General features: G+C 33.8%; 1 protein-coding gene across 4 annotated transcripts in view; it reads right to left on the bottom strand.

The window, feature by feature from the left end:
- Nucleotides 1–15,981, bottom strand: part of TMEM161B (transmembrane protein 161B) — a 132,793-nt gene that overhangs the window by 81,682 nt on the left and 35,130 nt on the right. For all 4 annotated transcript variants that reach the window (XM_061187985.1, XM_061187984.1, XM_061187983.1 and 1 more), the window contains exon 5: nucleotides 12,983–13,139. In XM_061187985.1, the coding sequence (XP_061043968.1) occupies nucleotides 12,983–13,139 (157 nt within the window). The remainder of the gene's footprint in view (nucleotides 1–12,982; nucleotides 13,140–15,981) is intronic.

The raw sequence follows: 15,981 nt of genomic DNA on the forward strand, positions 1-15,981 counted from the left end.
ATATTCTGATATGTACACTATGATCTAGCTACGCCCATATGTTCAAGCTTTCATTCAATAGTCCCCAAACCTCCACTTAAATCAGAACAGTGTATTTACCATTGCCTAAATGTAACAGTTATACTGTCTTCGATCATAACTTATTACCTGAACTACCCTCTTCCCTTCCCTCTACCTAATCAAAGGCTCAGCTCAAGCTCCACATCCTTCACGAAGCTTACCATTTACCTCTTCCGCCCAGACCATTCCCTTCCTCTTTTGAACTCATAGCACTCACTACTATAACTCATTTGCCAAGTATACAAGCTACCTTGAGCTGTAGTGTGGCACAGATATAAGAAAGCAGAAAGGGTGATAAAATGAGATGATCAATCCAGGAGGCACAATATCCGACTAACAAAAGTGAGAGGGAGAAAGAGAACAGGGGATGGGAGGATTACAGAAGGGAAAAAACTATCAGAGACATAGTACAAGATAATTTCCAAACTTGAAGTTTCCAAATTAAAAGAGCCTACCAAAAGCCCAGCACAAAGAATGAAAAAAGATTCTCAACAAGGCACATGATCATAAACCTTCAAAAACCAGACAAATAAAGAGAAGACTGTAAAAACCTTCTGAAAAGAAAAATAAAGCAAAACAAGTCATATGCAAAAGATTAAACATCATGACATTGTACTTCTTAACAGCAACTTTTGACACTGAGGACAATGGAGCAATGTCTGCAAAATTATGAAGAAAAATGCTGACAACCCAGAATTCACTATTCAAGCAAAATATCAATTAAATAAATGAGAGCAGAGAATTAAGACACTTTCAAAACTGCAAAGTCTAAAACTCGTTACCTCACATGTGCAAAACGCTCCACCAAAACGTGAACAAACCAAGAAAGAGAAAACCACTGATTCCAGGAAATGGGAAATTAAACTTGGGAGAAAGGCAAAGGCAATTCCTAGGATGACAACAAAAATAAGTCCCAGGATGATAGTTGTGTAGCAAGCCAAAAGGTCAACCAGTCCAGATAAAAGCCAGAGAACAGAGGTCTCTGGGAAGGGTATCTCTATGGGGGTGGGGGTGGGATGGAAGAGGAACTAATACAAATTATAAGTGACGTTGTGAAATAACTATATTGAAAAGCTAGTGGAATTAATAATAAACACAAAGAAAAATAAGTAAATTTTTAAAAATTATTAATTAATGAAAAAACTGCAAAAGAAGATATAATACCTTATAATGCTCACATATGAACAATATATAGGTGTAATAATCAGAAGGCTTCCCTGGTGGCGGAGTGGTTAAGAATCCACCTGGCAATGCAGGGGACACGGGTTCGAGCCCTGGGCCGGGAAGATCCCACATGGCGCAGAGCAACTAAGCCCATGCACCACAACTACTGAGCCTGTGCTCTAGCGCCCGCGAGCCACAACTACTGAAGCCCGAGTGCCTAGAGCCCGTGCTCCGCAATAAGAGAAGCCACCGCAATGAGAAGCCCGCGCACCACAATGAAGAGTAGCCCCCGTTTGCCGCAACTAGAGAAAGCTCGCGCGCAGCAACGCACACCCAATGCAGCCAAAATAAATAAAATAAATAAATTTTTAAAAATCACTGAACTGATTTCAGCAAAAATTGTAAAGTAACTATATTAAGAACATAAAAAAGAGAAAACACAGGATGACAGTTTAAGAAAAGTCCTCAACTATTACAAGTGATGAATTGTCAGTAGTATAAGCATTATACTTAGAAATATGAAAAAAATTTTAAAGCCAGAATAAACAGCTAAAACAGGACCAAAAGAAGTGGCAAGAAGGTAAGGGACTCCTGGTTTTTAATACAACACTTTTAGTACTTTTTGTCTATATAAACAATGTATATATAGTATTTAATAAAAGTTAACATTTTGGAAAATTCAATCTAGATTTTAATAAAATCTTGATCTACAATGTACCCCCACTCTGGAAAAAAGTACATTATGTCCTAGAGTTTAACAGAACCTAAACTACACACAAATTCACAGTGTAAAACACATATGCACTGAAATTATTTCCATGTCCTATGAATTAAAATAGTAAAATGTTAATGATGATTAACATTAACCAACTGTTAGAAAAGCTTCCCATGCTTGTTAAACACTATGATCATAAAAACCGTAAGATTTCAATACAGTCTAAGTCTTTCACTGGCAAAGATGTGCCATACATACACCCAGGACAGAACAGAACAAGTATTTCACCTATTTTATAGAGAAGTAAATAGGCAGCTTTTCTAACAGCTATACATTCCCTACAAAATAAGAAAAAAATCTGAGTATTTTCCAGCAACAACCCTTAACAGTTCATTCCTGGTCAAGAAGAAACTGGCCAAGAGTTACACAAAGATCTGCTGAACCAACTGAAGTCTATTCTCGGATTTTATTTTGTAGATGCTTCATTATGTTTCAACTCAACTGCTTATCCTACCAAATTTTTAGAGCAATGTGTATTTTATTCAATTAATATATAACAGACCCAAACAGCAGTACATGGTAGTAGACTAAACAAAAATCTCCTAAAAAGAAGACAGACTTTTGTTAGCATTAGACATATCAGAATATAAATCTGGCTTTTTTTTTAAAGAGACAGGAGAAATAACTACATTATGGTACCACATTTAGTTCCTCACTAACAACTGTGGTAACTTTCTTTTGAGATCACTTATAGAGACTTTCTGTACTAGCTAAGAGATTAACAAAGTTTCTGGTTGAGATACTTGTCAAATTTCTCTAACATTTATATAACGGATTGTTTCTAAATAAGGAAGAAACATCCTTTTATTCTCTAATCCCATGAATATGCTTATTAAGTTATTCATATAGAAAAATAAATAATAAACTACACATGAAATACTATAGAAATGGCTTTCAAAATAAAATTTCTCTAAGAGCTATTTCCTTTGATCTGATCTTTCTTCACTAATTGTCCACAATTTCCAAGTAAATTAGATATAGTTATTTTTAACCCTTTGGTACACAAATACAACTCAATAATGTAAATAACATTATGATAATACCAAAATTAGGCTTCTATCAGTACATGTATAACAAAAAACACTTACTAGGTAAAAATATAACATTTATTTATTTATGACTTAATGGAAATAATGGCCAAGTACCTTCACTTGAGTAAATGCTTCTCCCTACCTTTATCTTGCTATTATTACTTTCATAGATCATCCTGTACATTAGACTTTCATAAAGAATATTATATTAGTAAATATTCAAAACTATAAATGCAAAACCATTGATGCAAATAGTCATTTTCTTTTTAATAATTTTCCCCCTTGTTAATTAACCCCTCAGTCCTAGCTAAACGGGCCACCTACTTTGGGTGCTAGCTTATTTTGCTTTATATTATAAAATCTCAACCCCTGAAATAAAGAGAATGTTTGTTAGGGATGGAATATATTTTTTTCTGCCATGTGGCTGACATTTTTAAAGTTCTAATTTAATGTCAATGTATTTCACAACTGGAATTAGGCCATAATTTATAGTTACAACAGAAAAGAAAAATCAAGGACAGGTAGGAAGATTTACACGGTAGGAAGTATTTTAAATATATTTATCTTTGAGCTGGAGATAAGAGCTTTGAAATAGTGAACAGGCTTAACTTTTAGTTCTAAAAATAGCAAATTTCCCTCATCTAGGATAACAACTTCAATAACATATACATGTCAAAGCACTACGATGTTTTAACATAATTTATACTTACATTTCTTTAAAGACCCAATTCTCATATTAAGAAAATGTCTACTACACTGTAACATCTTGAAATTATTCAAATATATTTTATAAATGCTCTTTTGAGAAGGAAAGAAATCATATTCTGATAAGAAATGTTGCCAATTTTTTTGCCAATATACAAATCTAGTGTATAGTAACCTAAGGAATAAACACAGAGGTCTCACAGACGTTTCTCAAGAATTTTTCACAAAATGTATAATTACCTTTTTAAAATAGATCACGTTTCCACTCAACTAAGCAATTTCCATGTAAAGTGCAAGTTTTCTAATACGTGAAAAATTATACTGTTTTTGTGACCACTAACAAAAAAAAAACCCTAACTTTTTTCCTATTCAAATGATTAAACCTAACACATCTAGTTTTCCATAAAAAAAAGCAAACGAAATACTCAAAACATTATACTTTGCATTCTTTCTGAAGAGAAACCTAGAAACTATACCAAGAATCTGCTATAGAATGGACATTAAAAACTAACAATAAAGTAATTCTTACGAGTTACCAAATAAAATCCTTGTCAAAATAATCTGATCCTGTCTTCAAATGTTAAAAAAACAAAACAAAATTTGGGTAATTTTTAACTAAAACATTTTTTCATGTTTTCTTGGAGGTGAAGGTTCGATTACTTTATTTTAGTTAAAATTCTCTTAGATACAAGCCAAAAACTACTATGCAACTTTAAAACCCGTGCCACAAAACAGCTTACAGCCAGCCTCAACCTAACCAGATTATGGAAAGAAATGATGGCCAAAGATTTTTGAAAGCATAAAAACAAAGGCTTTATTAAAAAATAAAAGCAAACAAACAAAAAACTATTAATTAATCTTCTGATTAAAATAGAGCAAAACAATCAAAGTTACACTTACATTTTTAGATTCAGAAGGAAAATTATCATTTCCTAGCTAAAAAAAAAAAAAAAGTCATACTTAGCTATATATTAATAAACAGAAAAAGTCCTATCTCCCATGTAAGTTCTCTATGTAATGCTAGGTTTCTGACCTGAAAGGTGAATAATCTGACAGCACTAATGTCACAGAAGATCTCCAAAAGTTTGTTAAAGAATCAAGTTTTGACACAACACGCTATGTACAAATTTTCAAGACAAAAAAAGTACCTTGGCTCAAATTCAATAGCTTTGACTCTGTTCCTTTCTCACTAGGAAACATGATATCTTATGCAGTTCACTTCAGGGTTTAGTGTTTCGTTTTTCTTATTAATCTAAAGCAGAACATTTTTGTAAAGAATACAGTAATTTAGAATCGTTTAAGGAATTCAGAAGAGGTGACTAAGTTGCACTACTTTGCTGTAGTTGTCTATTTCTTACAGCAAACAAATACAGCATTTAATCTGTAGACCTTTAATTTACAAATCTACATATAGAACTGAATATTTAACACAGAAAACCTTAGACTTTATTTCAATTTAAACCATTCACAACTTTTTGCTTTGTATAAAATTTGCATGTCTGGCAACCAAGACAAATTAAAATTTTAAAACATAGCCTTAAAAACATACATAATAGGGTTTTGTACCTTAAACCATCCACATTGTAAAATACAAGCACTGTGGAAATGTGACTAATGATCCAGTCCTTTAACCAAATATAATAGGACTACTGAGAAGCTTTATCATTCTTTGTAGAATAGCTTTCTTCTCACTCAAATTCACGTAATTGACTCAATATTACTCTGTGATACAGCTTATTCATAAGAAAAGGTTCTTTTTTTAAAAGAAATCCATCAATTGTAGAATATTTTAATTTTTAAAAGTTTTACTTCCACCAACGGATCTCTGGATTTTTTGCAAGCACTGTTTTTACCTTTTTACTTTTCTTTATTCATAAATGAAAATTACATGCTTCATATTATGAAATCAGTAGACATTTCTCCAGTGACTCTAAGACGTTATGGGCCATCATACAGGAAAGACAATTACTACAACCGCTCCATCCTCATTATAAGGCTTTCTTTACCCCTTACCTTCTATATACCATGTAACTTGGTATAAGTGGAACCGGAACACACAGACTTGGACAAATAGGTGGTTAGAATTACAAAGGGGCAAGAGAGTAGAGCTGAGAATTTGTATGGGTTTAGGAGTAAGACTGGAAGCAGGTGTCATAGCTTAGATGCATGTACAACTCAGTTGAAGCAGAAAGCAGAGCTGATGACAAGGGATGGGTCAGTTTTAGGTTCCAGGGTTCAAGATTTTAGTGTCACATGTTTTAAAAAATCATTCTTGTGCTTTTAAAACTTTCAAGATTACGTAAAAATTGTAACTGTTGTCCGACACAAGAATGTCAAATAAAACTGATGGGGGCGAAACGACCACAAAAATAAAACCATTTTCTTCCTCACTTTGAAGTGAACCAATTATTTACATTATATGTGTCTAATTTGGGGACCACTTTAACAAAGGACATTTCATCAGTAACAACTGCAGAGAATTTCTGAATCAACTGATGTATGTGTGACTCTGGAATTAAGTGGAGCCATTGTCCTATGTAATCAATGGAGACATGTGTTTGACTAATAAGTAGGCACATACAATAAGAAAATAAAGAGAAGCCAGACAGAGGTCACTGCAGCTAGACTGTTCATAGGGTGTGAAAGGCATACCAGATATGTTATAACTAATATAAAAGATAGGCTATTAACAGACTCTTCCTTGGTGTTAATCTGGATATCTGGCATTTAATTCTGGTTTCCTGCATGCCATTGAAGGCAGCAGGTCATTTTCTCACATGCTACAAGTTCGAAGGAAAATCATACACACAATTCTACCTTGCTTCTTCTTCTCTACCCCCTTTGTGGAGGGTCAAAGTTGGCAGAAAATAGCTTGGATTATAAAGCCCTTCACCAGTTTCTGTCTTCTCTGGGATGGAGAGACAGCCAGCTACTAGATTCCCGCAGGGATGCTATTGTTTGGTGCCTTTCACGAGTGTGCTACTTAAAACTAAGCAGAGCCAGTTCAGTGCTGAAGACTGTTTGGGACCTTTGCTCTCATATTATTAGGCATTACTGAGTGAAATGAAAGATAAAAATTTATTCACATAAACAATAATTTGAGTAGTTACTAAGAAGTACGTTTTTCTAATTTCTCTGGTAAGTAGGTATTAAGGGCTGTATCACATTAAATAAAACTGGGTATCAAGATACGCGTTTCTACACAAATACATCATAGCTATAAACCATGAAGAGAATGAAGCAAAAACAAGAATATTCCATAATAAACAATATTTCAGAGAACATAAAAACTCAAAGTATGAAAAAAGTAGCAAGACATACATTCAGCTAGTGCTAATTATCAAGTTAAAATATTTTTAGTGTGTTTCATATGACGATGTCTAGGGATGGTCTTTATTCTGACTAAATGATATTTTCATATATTTAATACTATAGAACTAAATAGTAACATTTTAAATCCTTGAATTTAATCTGCTCTTTAATCTGCTCTTGAATAAGTACAACACTGAATATCTGGGGATATTTCTCAACTGACACGCATGATCAGTATTTCTACCCAGTACAATATAAACCTTGTGAAGACATCAACTCTTAAGGCTTTGTTCTGGCTCTTCTACTCTAAATTATACCTAAATCAATCCAAAAAAGTCAATAGAGAGATAGCACAGTGGTGTCGAATGTCAAATCATATCATGTATTTTAAATGGTATCCACTAACACCTTTAAAAGACGGTTCAGCAGTCTCTGGTTGAAAATAAAAGATATAAGTATTAATTCTGCTTACTCCCAAAATCTGACTAAATAAACTACACAGGAAGGAAAGTAAAACTCCTCAAAACAAAGAATAGGAAAAGAGATGACAGTAGAAAAAAATTTTCAACAAATTTTGGAAGACATGAAATAGATGGACAAGCAGTAACTGATTTAGGTTTCAGTTTTCTCTACTATGCTGGATCTACAAGGTGAGGAAGCCAGTGAGAAGAAAGTCAATTAATTCACAACACATGATACAAAAGTCAGGAATTGGAGACAGCAGGGACCTCTGAAGGTAGGGTTGCAAAATGTATGAAAACAAGATGATTGGCTGAATGTCTGTATTAGTGTGATTAGACTTCCCAGATCTTCTGTCTTACCTAATTATAGAGATTTGATGATAGCTTTTCCCCAATTCTGGCAAAACCCAGAAGAATTAATTTTTAAAGATATTATACCAGAGAAGATTGGGCTTGGGGGTATTATGTAAAACTTAGAGTGACAATGAAGAGCTGAAAACAAAGGGTAAGAGGGGGACTCAGACATGCAGTTAAATTAACGCCTGCACACTGAATGTTGAGTCTCTGAGCCTTCTTCCCCAATCAGCTCTCTTAACACTGGCTGTCAGACTTAGATCCCACAGATGGGAGAATGGACAATTCTTCTCTGGAGAAAACGACAGGCCCAACAACCAGCAGACACTGATATTTAGAGGTTCCCAAAGAATACTTCCAGGTCTCTATTCAATCATCCACTAAAAAGTCTACCAATCAACAAGCTCCAGCCACGTGCACAAAACTTCCAGTTTTTAACCCCTCCTTCTTGAATATAAACAGATACTCAAAGACCACAAGACATTCAAGAACAATCTTTAACACAGTAGAGATTGAAACAAAAAAGGGGGAGGAGGGAGACTCAGAAAATAAACAATGCAAGGTGCAAATTTAAACTTAAAAGCCATTAATATTCTTAAAAATAAAAAGATATTATACATCCATGACACAAGAGTGCTATGAAAATGGAACTTTAAAAGTCTTTTAAAAAATGACATAAAAATTCAACAGAAGGCTTAAAAGAGAAAACAGAAAAATCAAGTAAATAGTGCAAAATAAATGGAAAGGGGGAGATAAAAATTAAAGAATCATTCAAAGATATCCAACATCTCACTAACCAGAGTTCCTAAAAACGAAGATAAAAAACAGAGAATCTTACCAAAGAGATAATATAATACTTCTGGATAGAAATAGCATATTGAGCATATCCACTTACTTTTTGCCTCTCCCTAATTCCCACCAAAATGACAATAAAGGAATTTGTTTTTAAGTACAGAAATACAGTGAATAGGAAGAGAAAAAGCAGTAAAAATTTGAAGCAAAAAGCAGGCAGATAAGTGGTAAATGACTAAAGAGAATTAGGAAGCTCAATCAGAAAGTCAAGATGCAACCTGCAGAACTCTCAGAAAGGATAAGGAACTGGTCAGATACCAAGTAATTATCTACATTAGGGTGAAAGTGCGAATATGTGTGTTGGAACAGAAGATAGTAAAACTAAGTACTTACTAAAAGGAAGTACTTTTAAAAAGTAACCAGTTCAAACTGTCCCCTCCTAAAAGAAGTCTGAAGATTTATGCTTTGGAGAGGTTAAAAAAGATGATCTCTGGCCTATCAAGATGATTCAACAACTTGCCTCACCATATGCTCAGAGCTTCCATTCAGCCTTTTAGTGCCTCACACTTAAATATAAACAAGCAAATATCGATCACCAGATCTCTCTAAGTCTTTAACAGGAAAGACAGCGACCAAACCAAAGAAACTAAATCAACTCAGAGTAAAAAGATACTTGGTGGAAGGAAAACTTTTACAAAATCTATCAATATCTCAAATATACATGAGAAGATAATGTAATCTTAAAACAAGTATGGGACTTCCCTGATGGTGCAGTGGTTAAGAATCCGCCTGCCAATGCAGGGGACACGGGTTCGAGCCCTGGTCCAGGAAGATCCCACATGCCGCAGAGCAACGAAGCCCGTGTGCCACAACTACTGAGCCTGCACTCTAGAGCCTGCAAGCCACAACTCCTGAGCCCACATGCCACAACTACTGAAGCCCGTGCGCCTAGAGCCTGTGCTCCACAACAAGAGAAGCCACTGCAATGAGAAGTCTGCGCACCACAACGAAGAGTAGCCCCTGCTTGCCGCAACTAGAGAAAGCCCGCACGCAGCAATGAAGACCCAACACAACCAAAAATAAATAAATAAATAAATTTATTTAAAAAAAAAAAAAAAAAGTATGATCCTGTGAGGGGTGGGGGATAGAAACAGAAGAAAAAGAAGACCTGAAAGTTAAAAATTATAGCAGAAATTAAAAACCAAAATTCAATTAAAGGGTTGGAAAGGTTGGAAAAAACTCCTAGAAAATTAAAATATAAAAATATAAACATTTTTTGAGAGACAGAAGATAAGCACCTTAGAGAATCAGTCTAGGAAATCTAATATCTGAACAATAAGCATTCAGAAACAGAGAAAATGAAGAAAAGGAAATCACAAATAAAATAATTCAAGAAAAATTTCTAGAAGTCAAGAATATGAGTTTCCAGATTAGTGAAGTCCCAGCACAATGGATGAAAACAGATCCTCAACAGAAGGCACATCTTCATAAAATTTCAACATACCAGGTAGCCAAAGAAAAAACAATAAAGATTCCATAGGGGGGAAAATACTGGACATATGAAAAATCAGAAATCAGAAAGGCAACTGGAATCCTTGAAGAGCAAGAGGAACTTCAAAGACAGAAAAATAATGCCTTCAAAACTATAAAGAAAATGATGTAAAACCTGGAATCCCATTCTCAATCAAAGGATCAATTAATTTTCATGCAGGGTAAAAATATTTTCAGGTGCGTGAAGTCACAAAAAATGCATTTCCCACACAACCTTCCTGAAGATAATACTGAAGGATACGCTCCACCAAAATGAGAAAGTAAACCAAGTAAGAGGCAGACATGGAATATAAGAAAAAGAGTCCCAGTCTGAGAGATGTAAAGAGAATCCCTAAGAAGATAATAACTGGTGCTTCCAGGGGAATAGCTGTGCATCAGTTGGGAAGCTTAACCAATCCAGAACAGGGCCTATCTGAGGCCTCCCGAAGAACTCTCTCCAGGAAGATGAAACTGACATACCACCTGATGCTTCTGAACATACTGAGTTTGCAGTTGAATTAACAATATGTACAAAGAAAACAATGCAAATGAAAAGGCAAGTATTTATCTGTGAATAGCATTTACATGATCATAACATAAATAATGAATATTTCCTTAAAATATGACATTACCATAGTCAGAAGATAAGGTGAATGGGAAATGATCAATGGCAGGTGACAACCCAGGCAGATGTGCTAAGTCCTCATTTCCAGAGTGAAATGACAATAGTTAAAGCCTAAAATTAAAATCAGGCAGTGGCCTTGTATGCATATGGAAATATGGATATAAACATCAAACAGAAAGGAGCTAGAAAAAGTTGCCTCCAGACAGGTGGAAATTTAAGAGAGAATGTTTAATTTCAATTAAAAATTTTTAAAAATATAACAAAAATATTGCCCAGTATTAAAGGAAATGAGTTTCCAGTTTAAAAGCTAAACCTAGAACTTAACACAGTTAATGATGAAGTTTCAGGATACCGTAAGGATTCTGGTGAAAGAGAAAAAGCTTCTGGAGGGTGAATGTGAGTGGGGGGAGGGGAGGCATATGCCAAGAGCAAGAGGGCATCCAATTGCTCAAGAGCCTTCAAAACTCTGAGGAAAAACTATTTCTTTCTTAGAATTTGTACTGAGCCAAAATATAAACTGAATATGGGGAAAAAAAATAAAGATAACTCAGGCATGCAACATTTCAAAAAGAAAAAAAATGTACCACACTTTCTAAAGACACTATAGGAGACACACTCTGCCAAAACAAGAGAGTAAACCAAAGAAGAGGAGATGATGTTATCCAAAAAGGGGCACAGGGAATTCTTGGGAAGATAGTGAAGGAAATCCCAGGATAACAGATACACAGGAAGTTGAGAGAACTGAGGGCTCTAGGAGGATATTTCCATGGAAAAACAGAATAGAAATGATGTTATCTGGCAGCCACTATGGAAAACAGTATGGAGGTTCCTCAAAAAACTAAAACTACACCTACCATATGAACCAGTAATTCCAATCCTGGATATACATCCAGAAAAAAACAAAAACACTAATTCAAAAAGATAAGTACATCCCACTGTTCATAGCGGCACTATCTACAGTAGCCGAGATATGGAAGCAATCCAAATGCCTATCAACAGACAAATGGATAAAGATGTAGTATGTATATATACATACATATACATACACACACACAAAATGGAGTATTACTTGGCCAAAAAAAGAATGAAACTCTGACATTTGCAGCACTGTGGATGGACCTAAAGAATATTATGCTTAGTGAAATAAGTTAGACAGAGAAAGACAAATACTGTATAACATCACTTATATGTGGAATCTAAAAAATAATACAAAAAGGGAATTCCCTGGCGGTCCAGTGGTTAGGACTCCGAGTTTCCACTGCAGGGGGCGTGGGTTTGATCCCTGGTCAGGGAACTAAGATCCTGCCTGTCGAGCGGCGTGACCAAAAAAAACAAAAACAAAAACAAAAACCAATGAATGTATTATGTAAAACAGAAACAGACTCACACATATAGAAAACTAGTGGTTACCAAAGGGGAGAAGGAAGGGAGGAGGAGCAAATTAGAGGCATGGGATTAAGAAATACAAACTACTATGTATAAAATAGATAAGCAATAAGGATATATTGTATAGCACAGGAATGGAGTATAACCTGTAAAAAATGCTGCATCTGAAACTAACAGAATACTGTAGATCTACTATACCTCAATTTAAAAAAAAAGAAAGAAATGATGTATCTGAACTACTGAGGTTTATAATTCTCTAGGAGAGTTTAGCTTCGATACAACGAGAACAGAAAACTGTTCAAGGAGGGTAACGATACTACAATGCTTAACTATCAATAATATTTTCATAGGTGTAACTAAAACCAACTACTGATTTAAGTAAAAAGCTGTCTCCTTAGTATTTGGAAAGAAAAGAAGGGAAGGAAAAGGAAGGGGGAGAAAGATGCAATAATATCTAAAATTAAAGAAATACCATTATCACATAAGATTTAAACATATGGAAGGAAATCTCAAAAGAAATACCTAAAAGAGGTAAAAGTGGCTCCTCTGTGACATGAGTCAGACAGGAAAGGGAAGGCAGGGAACTGGTATCTTTCCTTGTATTTCACTTTTTAAACTATTTACCTCTATTTTGAAAATTTTTTTCAACTAAATAAAGAGGATTTCAACAAAGAAAAATTCTCTAATGATCTAAAATCCTTTTTAAATCAGAGACGAGATCTAATGGTGTTAGCTGTAAAAGGAAAACAAATTCGTAAATTAATATTAATGATGTTTTGAAGGATACATTGCAAAAGACAAAACAAGCAGGCACCAGACTAAGCTGATATTCATTTCCTGTGTGGGCTTCATAAAATTGTAGTAGACTTCAGTTACTAGATACACAACTGTAGCAGCCACTGTGAAATCCACCAGCCACTGATATTCTGGAAAGTAATGCAATGCTGAAAAATAAAGGTGTAAGAAAGAAAGCTTTACTTAACCTTTCATAAACAGCTTAGGAGGATTTATCTATAATTAACTTCAAACATGCTAGATTTTATTGTTTGATGATTTGCAATGTAAGGTTTGCAAATACGAGAATCTAAAAATGCAGGAAATAGATCAAGAATGTTGGCATCCAAAACTAAATTTTAATACCTCATAAATTAAATAATTAAAATAAACCTGAAATGATTACCAAAAATTAATTACCAAAAATTAAATTGTTGTTAAAAATATATGATTGAAAAATGAGTTGGTATTTTTTAGCTAATCAGCTTCTACAGAAATTATAAATCACGATTTTTTTAAAAGAATCTGAGCTATAATATTTTAGCTTTAGAATACAACTTGATGTAGAGTACTACAGGTTTATTTATATTCATTTCTGTGAAGCAAGAGAGTTGAACATTATGTCACATTTATTAACCATACAAACGGAGGATTAGTAATTTTGTGAGTTACTGCAGATTAAAATAATAAATTAAATAAATGTACTTTTTATTCTCTCTTCTACTCCTGCAAGAAAAGCTGATGAAATGCCTGTCAATTTACCATATAGCCATACTACTTCAACAAACTATTCACTGACATTAAAATTAGCATTGTCTGAAACTAAGTATGATTCTGTCCCCTTTTCTTCTCAGATGTGCTGGTTTACTTCTGCCAGGAAGCAGTCTAAAATATCAACATCATTTTGTAGAAGGCCTCCTAAAAATGTGGAAATATATCACGTACTAAAACAGCATTTCCTACATTCTCACTGGCACATAATAAAACGATCTACATTGCTTTGGGAAAATTTTAGTTGTAAAATGTAACACCTGAGGATATTGTGAAATCAGAATTTACAGAAAAAATGTTTTAAAAATAAAATACCACTCAAAATAAGACTTATTTAAAATATCAAAACAAACTAACCAAACTTACATTTCTATGAGGTGACAGCAAAAATTCCAAATCCTTTTACAATTGGGTAAATTATTTATTTGCTTCAACTTAATTTAACACACTTAATTTGCCTTCAAGTTATTTTAACTGCTTTAGCTTTTTTGCTGTATTAGACCTAATAGCTTCTGAACATCACTCTGAAAGATGTACCCTAAAGTGGTTGCAGAATTCCTACTCTGTAGACCTCCCTCCTCCCCTCTGAAGTCACTCAGTGGAGCTTTTTAAATAACTTTCTGGAAGGATAGCAGAGAAATGGATGGAACAGACAGACAAATATCTGTTTATCTAAAAGTTTTCAGTTTTTATTAACAAAAGTTAAAGTAAATGTTCTAATTCTCCATGCCTGCCCACACTCACACAGGCTTCCCTCAGGGAACTCATTCACAGCAAACAGCCAAGTGACATTCAAATGTTCTTACATTCTTTAAGAGGTTCTTGTAATAGAGAGCTAATACAAATTGAGAGACTTTAAGACAGTTATTGGGATATCAATAATATATACATTCAACAAAAGAACAAATTATAAATATTCTTGGCTATACATTTAACTCAAGTACTATATTCTTCTTTCTGTATTCAATAATGTAATTATATACATGCCTCTCAATAGACTATTGGAATAAAAAGAAAATTGAGAGTTCATCAATCCCAGTGGTTTGCATTAACCTCCTGAGAGTACCTAAAGTTCAGGCAGAAAACCTTCTACTTTTACCTAAACACAGACACAGAGCATGCAATCATGGATGATTACATAAATATAAATATAAATAAAATACCTCTCTGTTATTCTGATTAACTACAATGATCTTAATGTTACGTGACCAGTTGTTTAACTAGTACCATTTGCAATTAGTTCTCAAAATTGTAAAAGTAAAACAAACTATTAAATAAGCTGAGGCCACATTATCCCTAACTTCAATTTTTTAAGTTTATTTAAATAGCCTAATTCTCACTAAATGGCTCTACCACATTCAGTGTGTAACTCTGGTCAAGTTATTTAACTCCTCTATCTAACGAGCTAAAAAAAAAAGTCAATAACAGTTACATACCTCACAGAACTGTGAGGGCAAGTTAATACAAATAAAGTACTTAATAACAATGTCTGCTAAGTACTCAATTTAAACTATTATTAAGGTTAATTAGCTGATAACTATTCAATAAACATTAGTTATTAGTAAAAATAACAAAAAATTCTCTTAGAAATCAGGAAATGTGTATAAGTATTCTTGTACAAGTAAGCACACATATAGGATTAATAAAACAAATGGGACAACTAATCAGAAAGTTCAAGTGCTTTTACATGTTTTAAATTTTGCATGAAAAATAGCTAAAAAGAAAAAAGAGGATGACATAACCAGTCTCAACAGTCTGAATGACACCAGACAACTGATTTATATTGTTCCTCACTGACATTTTCTAGGACACCCTTTCCATATATATACATACAATCTTTGTAAATGTAGAATCGACTTTCAAATGTATTGAAGCCACCTTGTATCACAAAATAATTCTTTATGAGGTGCTTAAATGAATCTATTAAGGTTTTTCTGAGGTGGTATGAGTTAACCCAAGAAGGACCAAATTACATAATGATACATTACACAGCATTACCAAAATTACTTTTTTAAATGTGTTATTTTAATTCCTCACTTATCATGTAAACCATTAGTTCTCAAACCTGGTCAAAAAAAATCAGAACCACATGGAACATTTTAAAAAATACAAATTCCCAGAACCCAGTCTAGATTTACTGAATCTCCAAGGCTAGATATGGGGGTATCTTTATTTTTAAAGAACTGCTTAGGTGATTCTGACATTCAGCCAGGTTTGAAAACTGGTGTTCTAAACAATATC

Source organism: Eubalaena glacialis, chromosome 4 (assembly GCF_028564815.1).
Source record: "Eubalaena glacialis isolate mEubGla1 chromosome 4, mEubGla1.1.hap2.+ XY, whole genome shotgun sequence".
NCBI lineage: Eukaryota > Metazoa > Chordata > Mammalia > Artiodactyla > Balaenidae > Eubalaena > Eubalaena glacialis.